Source organism: Emys orbicularis, chromosome 7 (assembly GCF_028017835.1).
Source record: "Emys orbicularis isolate rEmyOrb1 chromosome 7, rEmyOrb1.hap1, whole genome shotgun sequence".
In the NCBI taxonomy this organism is placed as follows: Eukaryota; Metazoa; Chordata; order Testudines; family Emydidae; genus Emys; species Emys orbicularis.
This window is the reverse complement of record NC_088689.1, coordinates 100,014,663-100,032,382: the sequence shown is the minus strand read 5'-3', so window position 1 is coordinate 100,032,382 and position 17,720 is coordinate 100,014,663. Positions and strand designations below refer to the sequence as shown.

Genomic DNA, 17,720 nt, shown 5'->3' with positions numbered 1-17,720 from the left:
GCTGACTTTTTGTAAGAAGTGCTGCGCTTTATGGCTGTCTTTGAAGTTGTGAAGTGGAATACAAGCTGGATTCAAATTAACATCTTTCTGTGTAGATATTTTGATCACACAACGTTTAATTTTTACAAGTAATCGACCTATTCAAGTAACGTCCGTTATTCGAGCCCCATCGTTTTTGCTTAACCCAGACGGTTAGTACTGAATCTTCCAACCCGGCACCATGAGTTTTGCCGAGCTCTTAGACCACGTCGGGGGGATGGGTCGCTTCCAAATCATCTATGCTATCTTACTGGCTATCCCAGTTTTCATGATGGCCAGCCATAACCTCCTGCAGAACTTCACTGCTGCCACCTCTGAGCACCACTGCCATGTCCATATCAACATCAACAACACTCCTTACACCAACCTCACCGGAAAGCTCGCTGCCGAGGACCTCCTCAGGGTCTCCATCCCCATGGACAGCAACCTGCAGCCAGAGAAATGTCACCGCTTTGTCACTATGCAGTGGCAGCTCCTAGACTCCAACGCCACAGTCACAAACCTAACAGAACTGGAGACTGAATCCTGCGCTGATGGGTGGGTGTACGACAAGAGCATTTTCACCAGCACCATCATTACAGAGGTACGTGAGAGCATGACCTGCTGCAGTGCGGGTAACTAGCTGGGAAAAGGATACTGAAACCATGGGGTGGAAGTTGGGGTGGATGAGTTGAAAATATTTTTGTTGGAATTATGCCTTTTCATAGATTTTTGCAAGTAATTTTCACTGTCCTATGGGCAGAGAGGGTCAGAATATCTATCTATCAATCCTCCTCTTCCTAGTATCTGATCTTAAAATTTGCACCAGCCTACAGCCCCTGCATGTCTATTGACATCGGCTTGGTTTCAGCCTAAGTCAGTGCAGAATTTCATCCAGGGCCATGTGCTGTTCTCGGTTACATTCTGGCCCCCCAGGCGACTTCAATCCTTGCAGCTTCAAGTGGCTGCCATTGCACAGGTGTAAAGGAAAGCAGGACATGGCCTTTATGCTTCACAGAGGCTTGATTCCTTCAGTGTATGAGTAGGAGGAAGCGGTGGTTGCACTGGTTGGGGTGGGAATTCCCCCGTCCATTTTGCAGTCAGTTTCCTCTCAATTAAACTGGACATAATCCACTAATCCGCATTAAGGGAACTGTGAATGATGCTAAGAGCTAGCCCTGCTCTCCCCTATATCTCAAAGGGCTTTACAATAGTGACTAAACCTTACTATCCCATCTCACAGCATGACTTGCCCAAGGTCACAGTAAGTCAGTGTCAGAGCTAGGAGTAGGGGTCCCAGTCTCTTGAACGCTCACTCCATTCAAAACCATCCGCCTCACGTGGGATCATTATATTTGATCCTACATTAACAACGAAAGGACCCATTCTGCCAGGCACTGCAGAGACCCCGCTGAGTTCGGAGACTCACTGTGCCAGATGCTACACAGACCCAAGCTGAGAGTGGAGCCCTGTTGTGCCTGGCACTGCACAGAGCCCAGCTCAGACTGGGGAACCCTTGTGCCGGATACTGCATGGACCCCAGCTCCAATCAGGGCCCCATTACTCATAGACTCATAGACTCATAGACTTTAAGGTCAGAAGGGACCAATATGGTCATCTAGTCTGACCTCCCGCATGATGCAGGCCACAAAAGCTGACCCACCCACAACAGAATCTTCCAGCCTGCGACCCCTGCCCTATGCTGCGGAGGAAGGCGAAAAACCTCCAGGGCCTCTGCCAATCTACCCTGGAGGAAAATTCCTTCCCGACCCCAAATATGGCGATCAGCAGAACCCCGAGCATACAGGCAAGATTCTACAGCCGGACCCTCATTTTACCCGTGATGGCACGTTAATGCCTAATTGACTAAGATCACGTTATCCCTTCAAACCATTCCCTCCATAAACTTATCAAGCCTAATCTTGAAGCCAGAAAGGTCTTTTGCCCCCACCGTTTCCCTCGGAAGGCTGTTCCAAAATTTCACCCCTCTGACGGTTAGAAACCTTCTTCTAATTTCAAGCCTAAACTTCCCCACGGCCAGTTTATATCCATTCGTTCTCGTGTCCACATTACTACTGAGCTGAAATAATTCCTCTCCCTCCTTGGTATTAATCCCTTTGATATATTTAAAGAGAGCAATCATATCCCCCCTCAGCCTTCTTTTGGTTAGGCTAAACAAACCGAGCTCCTCGAGTCTCCTTTCATAGGAAAGGTTTTCCATTCCTCGGATCATCCTAGTGGCCCTTCTCTGTACCCGTTCCAGTTTGAGTTCATCCTTTTTAAACATAGGAGACCAGAACTGCACACAGTACTCCAAATGAGGTCTCACCAGCGCCTTGTATAACGGAAGCAGCACCTCCCTGTCCCTACTAGAAATACCTCGCCTAACGCATCCCAAAATCGCATTAGCTTTTTTCACAGCCACGTCACATTGCCGACTCATAGTCATCCTGCGATCAACCAGGACTCCAAGGTCCTTCTCCTCCTCCGTCACTTCCAACCTATGCGTCCCTAACTTATAACTAAAATTCTTGTTAGTCATCCCTAAATGCATCACCTTACACTTCTCACTATTAAATCTCATCCTATTATTGTTACTCCAATTTACAAGGTCATCCAAGTCTCCCTGCAGAATATCCCGATCCTTCTCCGAATTGGCAATACCTCCCAACTTTGTGTCATCCGCAAACTTTATCAGCCCACTCCTACATTCGGTTCCGAGGTCAGTAACGAATAGATTGAATAAAATCGGACCCAAAACCGAACCTTGAGGAACCCCACTGGTGACCTCCGTCCAACCCGACAGTTCACCTTTCAGTACTACCCGCTGCAGTCTCCCCTTTAACCAGTTCTTTATCCACCTCTGGAATTTCATATCGATCCCCATCTTTTCTAATTTAACCAATAATTCCTCGTGCGGCACAGTATCAAACGCTTTACTAAAATCGAGGTAAATTAGATCCACCGCATTTCCTTTATCTAGAAGGTCTGTTACTTTCTCAAAGAAGGAGATCAAGTTGGTTTGGCACGATCTGCCTTTCGTAAACCCATGTTGTAATTTGTCCCAATTGCCATTCACCTCAAGGTCCTTAACTACTTTTTCCTTCAAAATTTTTTCCAAGACCTTGCATACTACAGAAGTTAAACTAACAGGCCTGTAGTTACCCGGGTCACTTTTTTTCCCCTTCTTAAAAATAGGAACCACATTAGCTATTTTCCAGTCCATTGGTACCACCCCCGAGTTTACAGATTTATTAAAAATTATCGCCAAGGGGCTTGCAATTTCTCGCGCCAGCTCCTTCAATATTCTAGGATGGAGATCATCCGGTCCGCCCGATTTAGTCCCATTTAGCTGGTCAAGTTTGGCTTCCACCTCTGATACTGTAATTGCAATCGCCCCTCCTTTATTCCCCTCTGTCCCGCTCCCTCTATTCCTAAGCCCTTCATTAGCCTTATTAAACACCGACGCAAAATATTCATTTAGATATTGTGCCATGCCTAGATTATCCTTAATCTCCACTCCATCTACATTCTTCAGCGGTCCCACTTCCTCTTTCTTTGTTTTCTTCCTATTTATATGGCTATAAAACCTCTTACTATTGGATTTAATTCCCCTCGCGAGGTACATTGCACTGGGCACTGCACAGACCCCAACTGAGACTGTGCTGGGTGCTCTGTGGACCCCAACTGAGATTGGGGCCCAGCTGTGCTGGGTGCTGCACAGGGACAAAGCTAGAGACCAGGATGATCCTCCCTCATTTTACAGATGATGGACACTGAGGCTCAGAGAGATTAAGGCTGTGATGCCCTGCAGATCACATTTCCCATTAAACGTAGTGTCGGAGAACAACAGAGTTCTTACTCTTTTGGTTGGATGCAGCAAAGTCAGATACTTTATTATCTCAAGCAATTGTGTAGAGGGAGAGAGTGCACTAGGACACAGGGTCTCCCCCTCCTAGGCAGGTCTCTCTACAGGTAAACAATTACAGCAAGCATTTATACCTTTTGTTACAGACAATAATGAGCAACAGCTGCATTTTCTTTATACATAGGTCATTTTGATATTTTATTTTATTTATTTATTTAGACTTTAGTCTACATTTTATATTATTTACACAAGGTCGCAACAACTTTTTACACAGTTTTTTTTACTTGCCTTACACAATTCTCACTTCTACAAATCTTGTGTTATTAGGGTTACAGTTAGCCTGATTCTTGCCAACAAAAAAACCTGTTTGCATTAAAATCCCCTTCCAATCCCTGTTAGGCCTTGCTCTACTTCCACAGTAGGTAGCTTTGGACTTGTAATTAACAAATTAAAATGAATTGTAATGATTGCTATGGGAACTAGCTGTCTAAATGCCATTAATGGCTCTGAAAATCTCAGCCCCAGTCTGGGGCATTAACCACAAGCCAGTCTTCCTCCTGGAGCCCAGCTTCGTTTTCTCTCTCCCTTACAGTGGGACCTGGTGTGTGACTCCCGGCAGCTGAAGCAGATGGCTCAGTCCATCTACATGGCTGGGATCCTGGCGGGAGGCATCATCTTTGGAGGTCTGTCAGACAGGTGAGAGCAATGTCGTTATGAAGCCGAGCAAGGCTGATTCCTGGGGGAATCAGGAATCTCGAGCAGGAGGAGAGAAGTTATGGTATCTCTGGATTTGGCACTGGTGCAACTGCTACTGGAATCCTGTGTTCAGTTCCGGTGTCCACAATCCCAGAAGGATGTTGGTAGGTTGGACAGGGGCCAGAGAAGACCCACGAGAATGATTAAAGGCTTGGAAAACGTGCCTTACAGTGAGAGACTCCAGCAGGGCCGCCCAGAGGTGGGGGGCAAGTGCGGCAATTTGCCCCAGGCCCCGGGCCCCACAGGGGCCCCCATGAGAATATAGTATTCTATGGTATTGCAACTTTTTTTTATGGAAGGGGCCCCCGAAATTGCTTTGCCCCAGGCCCCCTGAATCCTCTGGGCAGCCCTGGACTCTAGGAGCTCGATCTATAAAGCAAAGGTTAAGAGGTGACTTGATCACAGTCTGTAAGTGGAGCCTCTTGAATTCTTTTAATAATTGTTTATTTTATTTTTGGGGGAATTTCTTGTTATTTTTGTTTTGTTAATGTTACCCATGCAGGGGATCGGGTCTTGCCCTGGGGGTTGGGAGGCCCCGGAGGGGGGCTGAGTCCTGCTACCAGGGGTTGGGAGGCTCTGGGGGGGGGTGAGTGTTGCACCCCCGAGCCTGCCCTGCACTCACCCCGCAGAAGCGGCTCCTGGGGTCCTGTGCGGTGCGGCTGGGCCTGACTCTCGACTCAGGGTGTTGTGGCCTGGCACACGGGGTCCCAGTGCTGCTCAGGTTTGGCCGGGTGCCCCCCCTCGTTCAGAGTGGGGATCTAGGTCAAGCTTCACAGGACAGGAGCTGCCACTGCAGGGTGAGTTTTTAGCTTTATTTCATATTATTTCACATTTGCAAAAAACATGGGGCTCTCTATATAGGTACCTACACGGGGAGCAGCAATCTGATAAGAGGCTTTTCCATCTAGCAGAGAAAGAGCCAGTGGCTGGAAATTGAAGCTAGACAAATTCAGACTGGAAATAAGGTGCAAATTTCTAACAGCAAAAGGAATTAACCATTGGAACAACGGCCCAAGGGCTGTGGTGGATTGTCCAGCCCTGGAGATTTTGAAATCAAGATTGCATGTTTTTCTAACAGTCAAATACCAGCCAGGGGACAACCCTACTGCCAGGGCCCTAGATTGCCTTAATCCAGCCCTGCAGTCCTCATCATTAGCAGCTACAGCACGGCTGACATGAAGTATTTTCATCAATAACCTTTTGTCACGTGCCACAGAGCTTGTTTTAGAACTGAGGCCTCCTGCCTCTTTGCCCCTTCCCCAAGCCAGTCAATGGCACCAATAGTTCCTTGCACCAGGTTTAACTCCTACTCTGAACACAGTTGCCTCAGTATCCTGGGTTTCCCTCACCTGTTCTCTTGGTTCTTTTTGGCTCAGGTTTGGCCGCAGGTCTCTCTTGATCTGGTGCTACTTGCAGATGGCTGTCACGGGCACCAGCACTGCCTTCTCGCCCAGCTTCACTGCCTACTGCATCTTCCGTTTCCTGACCGGAATGGCCTTCTCGGGCATTGTGATGAACGGTCTCGCTCTGTGTAAGTGTGTCCGGCGCCTGCCATCCCAGAAACAAGATGAGCTGGTTACTGGGGATGGATGGAAGTGCTTTGTTCCCGCTGCTGATAAATTACTCTGTGGTGGGAGCACGGAGAGACCAGAAGCACACACCACATGGGTGGGATGTCCAAGATCTCAGCACCAAAAATCGGGAGGTAGATTTTCCAAAAGTCCTAGGTCCCATTCCAACCTGGATTTACCAAAGCACTCAGCAGCTCCCTTTGGGACACTGATTGCCACAGCTGACAAAGACCTGAGCATGTTATTTAGGAGGTATTTTGCACGTCGAAATCTGAACCTGTCCTCTTCTGAGAATGTGGTACCTAAACGAGAACTGAGTTCTCTGGAACAATCCCACCTCCATGTGCTTCTGCAGTGCCAGAGCACAGGAGATGCCACAAAACAGGGCAGCTTCCAATAGCATGCAGGTCCCTGTAGTGAGGCGGCCTGGTTCTCAGCCGTCCCAGAGGGGGATGAGCCCCTCCGGACGCCAAAGTGGGCGAAGCCAGTGGAGCTTGCGCCCGCCCCCCAGAGGTCAGGGCGCAGGACAGGAAGTACAAAAGCCCAACCCCTGAGCTCACTAGAGGCCTGGCCACCGGAGAAGCCAGAGACCTGTGGCCTAGCTCCCGTCAGTGGCAAGTTACCCAGAGGAGTTGCCAAGCCTACTGCCCGCCGGGTACCCAGAGGAGCCCATGGTGCTTGACTCCTTGGAAGACTCTGTCCAGACGCAGGTACCTCTAGAGGGGGAGATAGGAAGTAGCCCGGGGGCAGCCGACCCTAGTCTGGTTGCAGCACACCCAGAGCCAATGTCAGTGTGTTGCGGTCAGGATCCCAACTGACGCAGCAACGGGTCTTCTGCCGCTGCTAGGGCCCCGGGCTGGGACGCAGTGGAGTGGGTGGGCCTGCGTTCCTCCTGCCACCCAACGTGTGGGTGGCAGTCTCCCCCTCTCCCAGGGCCTTCGGAGCCAGGACCTGGGCCTCCGAAACTTATTTGTCTGCTCAGCCCCTGCCTGAGGGCCTGAGCTACAGACTCTCTACTGCCCTGCCCTGAACCAGGGCCTGGGCCTGGGCCTGCTGTTCTAAAACTGTTTGCTCAGCCCCGGCCTGAGGGCCTGAGCTCCTGACTGTTTGTTGCCCCGCCCTGATCCAGGGCCTGGGCCTGTTATTGAACTGTTTGCTCAGCCCCTGGCTGAGGGCCTGAGCTCCTGACTGTTTGCTGCCCTGCCCTGACCCAGGGCCTGGGCCCGTTATTGAACTGTATGCTCAGCCCCTGCCTGAGGGCCTGAGCTCCTGACTGTTTGCTGCCCTGCCCTGACCCAGGGCCTGGGCCTGTTATTGAACTGTTTGCTCAGCCCCTGCCTGAGGGCCTGAGCTCCTGACTGTTTGCTGCCCTGCCCTGATCCAGGGCCTGGGCCCGTTATTGAACTGTATGCTCAGCCCCTGCCTGAGGGCCTGAGTTCCTGACTGTTTGCTGCCCTGCCCTGACCCAGGGCCTGGGCCCGTTATTGAACTGTATGCTCAGCCCCTGCCTGAGGGCCTGAGCTCCTGACTGTTTGCTGCCCTGCCCTGACCCAGGGCCTGGGCCCGTTATTGAACTGTATGCTCAGCCCCTGCCTGAGGGCCTGAGTTCCTGACTGTTTGCTGCCCTGCCCTGACCCAGGGCCTGGGCCCGTTATTGAACTGTATGCTCAGCCCCTGCCTGAGGGCCTGAGGTTCCGACTGTTTGCCGCACAGCCAGGCTAATTCCCCAACTCACCGCACCTAAGTAGTGAGGCGGCCTGGTTCCCAGCCGCCCCAGAGGGGGATGAGCCCCGGCCGAACCCCTACAGTCCCCAAGAATGGAAGGGAAGCTATTTAGAGTGGAGTGCCGTCATCAGATAACAATGATTCACAACAGAACAGATATTCCACAATATGTCTTCTACAGAACAGGCACAGGCCATGTGCATCAGCCAGGAGCTACAGAATGCCCTCCTCATTACTAGAAAGTCCCTTGCACTATACAATGTATACAGGTCCTCTAGGAACTGAAGGACCCAGGGGCAGTTGGGTATCAGAGGCTAATGGGACTCAGCTTATTCAATTACATAACAGCTGTGTATTGTGGCTGATGTACTTCAGGGTGCATAAGTGTGCCATTGTGGGGTGTTGGAGCTGCTGCAACCCTGCAGGATACAGTACAGCCTGCTACCGTTGGGGGGTCTTCTGGAGTGTTTACAACCCTGCAGAGGGCAGTACTGCTTGCTGCCACTGGGGGACTGGTGCTGTTGTAGCCCTGCAGGGTACAGTACTGCTTGCTGCCACCAGGGGGCTGGAGTTGCTGCAGGGCGCAGTACTGGCTGCTGCCATGGCGAGGGGGGATGGAGTGCCTCCAGCAGGGTGCAGTACCACCTACTACCACTAGGTGGGATGCAACTAGCAGGGGAAGGAGGCATGGATCGGGGAATGCAGATTTTGGGGAGTTATTTCATCTCAGCCTCAAAGAGCCAGGGGAAGGCTGTTTGTACATGTTCCTGCTGCCTCCGCTCGTGCTTGTTCTCACCACTGGAGGTCATCAGCCCAAGGACGGAGAGATTATTTTCCCTTTGTGTGTGTCTCTCCCCAGCTGTGGAATGGACACCCACCCGCACACGGGCCATTGTGGGCACCATGTATGGATACTGCTACACAATCGGGCAGTTCATTCTGGCTGGGGTGGCTTACGCAATCCCCAATTGGCGCTGGCTGCAGCTTGTGGTGTCTTTGCCCTATTTCATCTGCTTCATCTACTCCTGGTAGGTTAGCTCACCCTTATCCTTTCTGATCCATTCCCCTTCCATCCTGCTTTTCTCACTGGATGCAGGAATGAGACAAACTTTAAGCAAGTAGAACAAACAAATCTCTCATCCTAAATAAATTTGTTAGTCTCTAAGGTGCCACAAGTACTCCTGTTCTTTTTGCGGATACAGACTAACACGGCTGCTACTCTGAAACCTCTCTTATCCTAGTTCTCATAATCTTGCGTCTCAATTACTGCAACATCCCCTTCTCCAGCCTTGGCAAATGCAATCTTGCTCCACTTACATCCATTCAAAACACTTCTGCAAAGACCATTTCCCTGTCTCATCGCTTTGTCCAGGTTACCTCTCTTTGCAGCCCTCCACTGGCTCCCCGTTCTTCATCACATCATACATAAACTACTCATCTTCACTTTCAAAGCCGTTCACGCCCTACTGCACCATACCTATCCCATCTGTCATTCACTAGAACAATGCCGACTCCCAACTCCGAGTGGTACAGGATGCCTGCCTCCGTTGCCCGCTAGCTAAATTTTCAAACAAGCACCTTTGTGCATTCTATCATGCTGCCCCTCATACCTGGGAGGAGTTCCCCTGTAAACATCAGCAAAGGTACCTCATTGTCCTTCTTCAAACCCTTCTTCAAACTCTCCTTTGCTGTGTGGCTTAAAAAAACCCCTGACAACGGTTAGGTTGCTGGTGTGCAGAGACCATTGCCTATCATGCTGACCAATATTGTCTCACTTTTTCCTTGTGTTCCCCTGTCTGTATCCACCTTTTGTTGCTTGTCTTGTCCTTAGATTATAAGCTGTTTGGGGCAGCGACTGTCTTTTTGTTCAGCGCCTGGGACAATGGGGTTCTGCCCCATGACTGGGTCTTCAGGGCTTGTTTATTTTTTAACACTGCCTCCCTTTTTTTTTAGTGTAAATGATCAAAAATTTTCAAACAAAATTGTTGAAACTTTTAATTTTGACAAAGGACAAATTTTGAAGCTTTTTCTTTTTTTTTTTAAATCAAGAGATTCATGGAAACCAACCTTTCCCTGCAAACAGTTTCAGTTTGAACAAACCCACATTTTTCAATGGAAAAATATTTCAGAAGAAAAGTGCCGACCTGCTGTAACCACAACACCCTTCTGAGGGAGAGCAGTGCTATTACCCTATTGTACAGATGAGGGGATTCAGACACAGAGACAGACTAAGTGACAAGGGAGCAGGGAATTGAAGTCAGGTCTCGGCTATCACCATCCTTCCTTCCTGATGCGTGGCAAGGTGCAGTACCACCTGCTGCCACTGGGCAGTCTCCTGGCGGGAATGGAGGCTCAGGTTGCAGTAACACTTGGCTGTCACCAGGGGGCTGCAGGTAGCAGGGGGGAGGAGATAGACCAGAGAATGCAGGTTCCACTGAGGCTAATCCACAACATGCTCCCTGCTGCCTCTGTCACTGCTTGTGCCCTGCACTGGCTTTGGGCACTGCCCCTAGTGTAGAAGAGCAGCACCGTGCTCCAGTGGGGCTGATCGCAGTTCTACAAGAGCAATGCGCGTGTTCCGTGCAGGTGTGGTTTCATATCTTCTGCTTCCCAGGTGGTTCGCGGAGTCCGCCCGCTGGCTGGTAATAGCCGGCAGACCCGACGAGGCAGTGAAGCAGCTCCAGAGAGTGGCCAGGATAAACCGGAAGAAGGAAGAAGGAGACAAACTCAACATAGAGGTAAGACTGGATCTCAGAGAGGGTGAGAGCTCCCACCAACTCCAGCGGCCGATATAGACACAGGAGACAAGCAGATATAAATCAGCATGGTTGCACTCATGTCATGGGGACTCTGCACATGTACACCAGTGGCGCAACTGGCTTTAGTGTTCCCTGAGCAATGGTATTCTCACCATGGTCTGACTTCTTTCTTGTACAATGGGATTCCCATACGTACAAGGTATCTTCTATCAATCTCTCTACCTATAGTCGTACATACATAACCACCTATCCAGCCATCTATGTATCCATCTCTAGACATAAACACCTATCTTTTATAAACATATACTCATACACATAATCTCTCTATTCATCTCCATCTATCTTTCATCCCCCCCCCAGACACCTCTCTATCCATCCATCCCCATACAAATGCTTCTATCCATCCAACTATCCATCCATCCCCATGCACACCCTTCTCTCTATCCATCCATCCATCCCTTCCTACACATACACATTATTTTGTCTAGACTGAGGCCTCCTCTGAAACTAGAATTTTGGCACCACTGGATGATCCAGAATCTCATTCCCTCCCATTCCCCTGCTCTGTTTCCAGGCCTTTCCCACCATGGAAGCCCCATGCCATTACCCAGAATTCTCTTCTCTCCCCAGGTCTTGAGATCCAACATGCAAAAAGAAATAGCCTCTGCAAAGAGCAGCTATACCTTCATCGACCTGGTGCGGACCCCTGTCGTACGCCGGATCTCCTTCTGGCTCTGCTTTGTATGGTTAGTCGGCTCTTGTGCTTGCACAAAGAGGAAGCTGAGACTATGATATGAAGCAGTCTGCAGCAAGTAAACCACGCACGACAATTTGCTGAGGAATGGGGCAAATAATGGATTTTCTGACCCGCAGGCAATTCCGAAAATCACTACAAAAAATCATTTTGCGTTGAACAGAAAACCATTTTTTTCTTAATTTTTGACTAATCAAAAAGGTGAAAAAAAGATTCAAGTGAAACATTTTGTTTTGATTTTAAATATTTTAGATTTTTTAAAATAAAATTAAAGAAATGTTTGAGACAAACATTCATTTTGAACCAAAACTTAAAACATTTAGATTTTGTTTTGTTTTTGTTTTGTGGGGCTTTTTTTTTATCTGAAACAATTCAGCAAAAGGGACATGAATTCCCTAAACATTTTGATGTCATTGAGTCTGCATTTTGTGCTGAAAAAAGTTTTAGATGAAAAATTTTGCTCAGCTCTACTAAGCCGCACTGACGCTCCACTTCATCCCATGGCATGTCAGTGACAGTCAATTTCACCTCGATTGAATATCCCACTAGATCACAATTCAGTATGTTATAGCTAGACTTCGGTAAATCCCACTTGGGAGACAGCATGTAGAGAAAACCATCAGGAGTCACTTCTACCCAGAAGCAGGAATAGGACCCAGGAGTCCTGGCTCCTATAGTCACCTATTCCTAGTCCTAGGACACATTCCATGTGCAGAGCTGGGAAAAGAACCCAGGAATCCTTGGTGCCTAGTGTGTCCTGTTCCAGCTATTGGCCCCCATTCCTCTCTGAGAGTTAACAACAGCGCAAAGTCACCCTCTTGCTCTAACCACTAGGCCCCACTCTTCTTCCAAAGCTGGAAATAGAACTCAGGAGTCCTGGCTCCCAGCTGCTCCCCAGTCTAACTCACTAGACTCTAATCCCCTCCCACAGCCATGAACAGAACACAGTGCAGTCTACCCACTAGACTACACTGCCACCCAAAGCAGTGAAGAGAACCCAGGGGTCCTGACTCCAACCACTAAACACATTTGCAGGGCCTATTGCTGAAAGGGAACGTGCTTGTAACAAACAAACTCAATGATAAGGACTCTCTATGCATCAATACCTGTCTGCTTCATCCCAGGTTCTCCACCAGCTTTGCCTATTATGGGTTGGCCATGGACCTGCAGAATTTCGGTGTCAATATCTTCTTGATCCAGCTGGTCTTTGGAGCTGTTGATTTCCCAGCGAAGTTCATCTCAGTCCTCACAATCAGCTTCATCGGGCGCCGGTTCACACAGGCCTTGACCCTCATCCTGGCTGGACTCTCTATCCTAGCCAACATCTTTGTCCCACAAGGTAGTTACTTGGTGTCCTGGATTTTCAGGGTTCGATCCGGAAGTGTTCAAGCCTTTGTCCTACCAAAGGTCTAAAGCCTGGCTGATATGGTCAGCTGCAGGGGAGGGATAAGAGCCAGGAGAGCTGATCCATAAGGGCTAATGGGGCTCAAGCCCACGGATACGTCACAGCTGTGTTCTGTGGCTGAGGTACTGCAGGGTACAGAACCACCTGCTGCTGCCAGGGATTGAAGCAGCTGACACGTGTTTACGACACCAGTTGCCATGGCACTTCCCCATGAAGCAACCTGAGAGACATGTTCGGCCTGATCCAGGCTGGCCTGTTGCAAGATGGTTGCGAAGTGGATGAGCCGCTGTCTTGGAGGGGTGACAGACACAGTTTCACAAACAAAGCTGGGTAGATGGTTATTAGTATTTGATCATTGGGCAAGGTGCTGCACAGACCCCAGATGACATCAGGGACCCATTGTGCCAAGCACTGCACAGACCTAAAGGGAGAGACAGGCCCTGCCCCAAAGAGCTCACAGTCTAAATAGACACAACACAGAAAGGACTATCACTCTTATTTCTAGATGGCAAACCGAGGCACAGATCCTCAGCTGGTGTCAATTAGCCCAGCTCCATTGATTTCTTGCCCCTTTTGGCTTTAATGGAGCAGCTGGGGATCTGGCCCCATTGACTCCAGTCCAGCTATGCTGATTTACACCAGCTGGGGATCTGGCCCCATCGGCACCAGTGGCTGGGGATACATCCCATTGACTCCTGACCGTTCTTGAGCATTTCAGCCTTTTTCAACCTGCTTAACCCTCCTCCGTTGTGTGCTTCTCCCAAGATCTGAAGACCCTGCGCACCGTTCTGGCTGTCACTGGAAAAGGCTGTCTTGCGGCCTCCTTTAACTGTGTCTACCTCTACACGAGTGAGCTGTACCCCACAGTGATTAGGTATGTAGGAAAAACTCAGAGGGTGCAGCTCAAACTTCACATGCAGCCCCGTGGAACAGCAAAAGACCAGAGCCAAGTGACTAGTGATTAGAGTTGGTTGGGAATTTTTCATCAAAATGTATTTTTCTGACGGAAAAAGCTATTTCATCAAAGCCAAAGCTTCTCACAGGAAAGGGTTGGTTGGAAAAAATGTGTGTGTGTGTGTGTGTGTGTGTGTGGGGGGGGGGGGGGGGGGGGGGGGGGGGGGGGGGGGGGAGGTAGGTTGGAAATTACATTTCCAAAACGAAAATTTCAGTTTTTTCTGGTTGGAAGCAACTTTGTGTTTTGGAATGTGTATTAAAAAACAACAACCCTTGTTTGTACAAATTCATAATGGTCGAAATCAAAATGAAATGATGTGAGGGACCCAAACCAAGATTTTTTTATACTGTTGATTTCACAAAATTTTTTGAAATCTCAATGGTTCGTCCTGATTCAGAATGGGAAAAATGTTTGAAATCTCAAAATGTATCATGGGACAGGAAAACAATTTCCTGACCAGCCCTGCTAGTGATGTTGGGCACCTCAGGGGATGCCCACGTTAGGACACCGCAACTGGGCCTGATTCTCTGCAAATGCTGAGGATGTGCCATCTGAAAAGTGAGGGCCCTCTGAGGCGTCTCAGTCTAGCCACCCAAAATTGCCCTTCTAGGAACTAGGAATTGCCACATCAGATCAAAGATCCAGCTAGCTCAGTCCCAGCTGCAAGAAACCCTGCACTTGTGTGGTAACCTGCCCCCAGGAAAGATCCCATTTGTTAAGTTAGCACCTAGAGACCACACCAGAGCCCCATGGTGCCAACTGCTGCACAGACCCTGACTGAGATCAGGTCCCCATTGTATGAGGCACTCCACAGATCCTGAGTGAGATCAGGGCCCCCATTGTATAAGGCACTGCACAGACCCAAATTGAGATTAGGGCCCCATTGTGCCAAGTGCTGCCCAGACACATAGTGACAGCAGTCTCTGGTCTTCACAATCATAATAGACAAGACAGACTGAGGGTGCGAGGAGAAAGAGATGAACAGAGAGAGGAAGCGACTTGCCCAAGGTTACACAGTGGGTCAGTGGCAGAGCAAGGAAAAGAACCCAGGTGTCCTGATTCCCTAGTCACTCTACTAGTCCACAGGGCCTGGCTGAGAGGTACTGCTTGGCTTATTGCCTGTGAGCTGCTTAGCCCAGATTTTTCTCATCACTGTGGCTTATGCTAATAGCTCTGTTTGTTATGATTTCAAATTCACAGGCAGACTGGCCTGGGTTTGAGCAACACCATGGCGCGTCTGGGCAGCATCATTGCCCCATTGGTGAAGATGTTGGAGGAATACATTCCCTTCCTGCCACAGATCATTTATGGAGCTGCCCCAATCATCTCCGGCATTGCAGCGACCTTCCTGCCCGAGACGCTCAACGTGCCATTGCCTGAGACCATAGAGGACGTGGAGACACGGTTAGTAGAATGTATTGGGAGGCAAGAACAGTAGCCATGACGCACCTTGTGGGTGTTTTGTGATAGAGAGAGAGAGAGAGCACAAACAAGAAATGATATGCATGATTAGATAGATAGATAGATAGATAAGAACGGCCATACTGGGTCAGACCAAAGGTCCATCAAGCCCAGTATCCTGTCCTCTGACAGTGGCCAATGGTAGGTGCCCCAAAGGGAATTAACAGACAGTTTATCAAGTGATCCATGCCATGTCACCCAATCCCAGCTTCTGGCAAACAGAGGCAAGGGACACCATTCCTGCCCATCCTGGTTAATAGCCATTGATGGACCTAACTGCCATGAATCTATCTAGCTCCCTTTTGAACCCCGTTATAGTATTGGCCTTCAGAACACCCTCTGGCAAGGAGTTCCAGAGGTTGACATTGCGTTGTGTGAAAAAATACTTTCTTGTGTTTGTTTTAAACCTGCTACCTATTAATTTCATTTGGTGGCCCCTTGTTCTTGTATTATGAGAAGGAGTAAATAACAATTCCTTATTTATTTTCTCTATACCACTCATGATTTTATAGACTTTGATAATATCCCCTTGGTCGCCTCTTTTCCAAGCTGAAAAGTCCCAGTCTTATTAATCTCTCATACGGAAGCCGTTCTATACCCCTAATCATTTTTGTTGCCCTTTTCTGAACTTTTTCCAATTCCAGTATATCTTTTTTGAGATGGGGTGACCACATCTGGACGCAGTATTCAAGGTGTGGGCGTACCATGGATTTATATGGAGGCAATATGATATTTTCTGTCTTATTATCTATCCCTTGCTTGATGATTCCCAACATTTTGTTCGCTTTTTTGAATGCTGCTGCACATTGAGTGGATGATTTCAGAGAACTATCCACAATGACTGCAAGATCACTTTCTTGAGGGGTACCAACTAATTTAGACCCCATCTTTGTATATGTACAGTTAGGATTATGTTTTACAATGTGCATTACTTTGCATTTATCAACATTAAATTTCATTTTCCATTTTGTTGCCCAGTCACCGAGTTTTGTGAGATCCTTTTGTAGCTCTTTGCAGTCTGCCTGGGACTTAACTATGTTGAGTAGTTTTGTATCATCTGCAAATTTTGCCCCTCCACTGTTTACCCCTTTTTCCAGATTGTTTATGAATATGTTAAATAGGACTGGTCCTAGAACAGACCCCTGGGGGACCCCACTATTTACCTCTCTCTATTCTGAGAACTGACCATTTATTCCTACCCTTTGTTTCCTATCTTTTAACCAGTTACCAATCCATGAGAGAACCTTCTCTCTTATCCCAGGACTTATTTTGCTTAAGAGCCTGTGGTGAGGGATCTTGTCAAAGGCTTTCTGAAAATCTAAATACACTATATCCACTGGATCTCCTTTGTTAGCATGCTTGTTGACCCCTCAAAAATTCTAGTAGATTGGTGAGGCATGCTTTCCCTTTACAAAAAACATGTTGACTATTTCCCAACAAATTATGTTCATCTATGTGTCTGACAGTTTTGTTCTTTACGATAGTTTCAACCAGTCTGCCCGGTACTGAAGTGAGGCTTATCAGCCTGTAGTTGCCAGGGTCACCTCTGGAGCCCTTTTTAAAAATTGGTGTCACATTAGCTATCCTCCAGTCATTTAGATAGATTAGATAGATAATCTGATCCCATTGGCTCCAGTGTAGCTATGGCTAATTTACACCAGGTGGGATCTGGCCCCATTAGCTCCAAGCATGTTTTAAGCCAAGTACATCTCTTGATGCTTGTATACATGTTAATATTTACTGATATTCTTTTTCATTGAGACCCAGGCATCTGAGAGATGAAGAACAACAAATGAAGATCCTTCTGAAACCCACCATGCCAGACCCAGCCAAGGAAGCCAGTTAAGGAAAGAAAAACGAGCAACTGTTCTAGGGTCTATGAGTACAATTTTCAAAAGTGCCTAAGTGCCTTAGGAGCCTATGTTCCATTTTCACCAGTGACTTAGCCACTCCCATGAGAGTTAGGTGCCTCATCTACCTGAGCACTTCTGAAAATCCCACTGTGCACTTATCTGAATCTCTTGGCACCTAAATACCTTGGAAAATGTGGCTCTCAATCATTTTTGAAAGTGGGGGCTTAGGCACTTTTGAAGACTCCACCCTCTCTCTTTTACTGTTTTAATCATGCCAGAAGTACTATGCAGGCATCAGTGACAACTCCATAGGGGTTGAATTTTGCACTTAATGCAGGGAATCAACCTCTTCAAACAGCATGTTGACCTCCAAATCACAGCAGGAATTTATACCACGGGACCTGCTGCTGTGCAAGGTGGGGGACACGAATCAATTACTCTATGTAGCTCCTCCATGTAGTTCAAAACCTAGTGTTGCACTCTGCTGGGATCCAACATATGGTACCCAAGAGCTCAGCAAATACTTTTGGGCCAGATCCTCAGCAAGTGTTAATCCACATAGTTGAGGATTGGCCCAGTACTGCAGGACAGTCAC

The 17,720-nt window shown here is 48.3% G+C and overlaps 1 protein-coding gene across 1 annotated transcript; it reads left to right on the top strand.

Moving 5' to 3' along the window:
- Positions 1-220: 220 nt before the first annotated feature.
- Positions 221-17,118, top strand: LOC135881802 (solute carrier family 22 member 6-A-like). Its single transcript, XM_065408512.1, has 10 exons — positions 221-622; positions 4,479-4,582; positions 6,019-6,173; positions 8,798-8,966; positions 10,553-10,676; positions 11,328-11,443; positions 12,576-12,790; positions 13,622-13,730; positions 15,012-15,215; positions 17,034-17,118. The coding sequence occupies exons 1-10, from the start codon at positions 221-223 to the stop codon at positions 17,116-17,118; spliced, it is 1,683 nt and encodes a 560-aa protein (XP_065264584.1).
- The last annotated feature ends 602 nt before the right edge of the window (positions 17,119-17,720 follow it).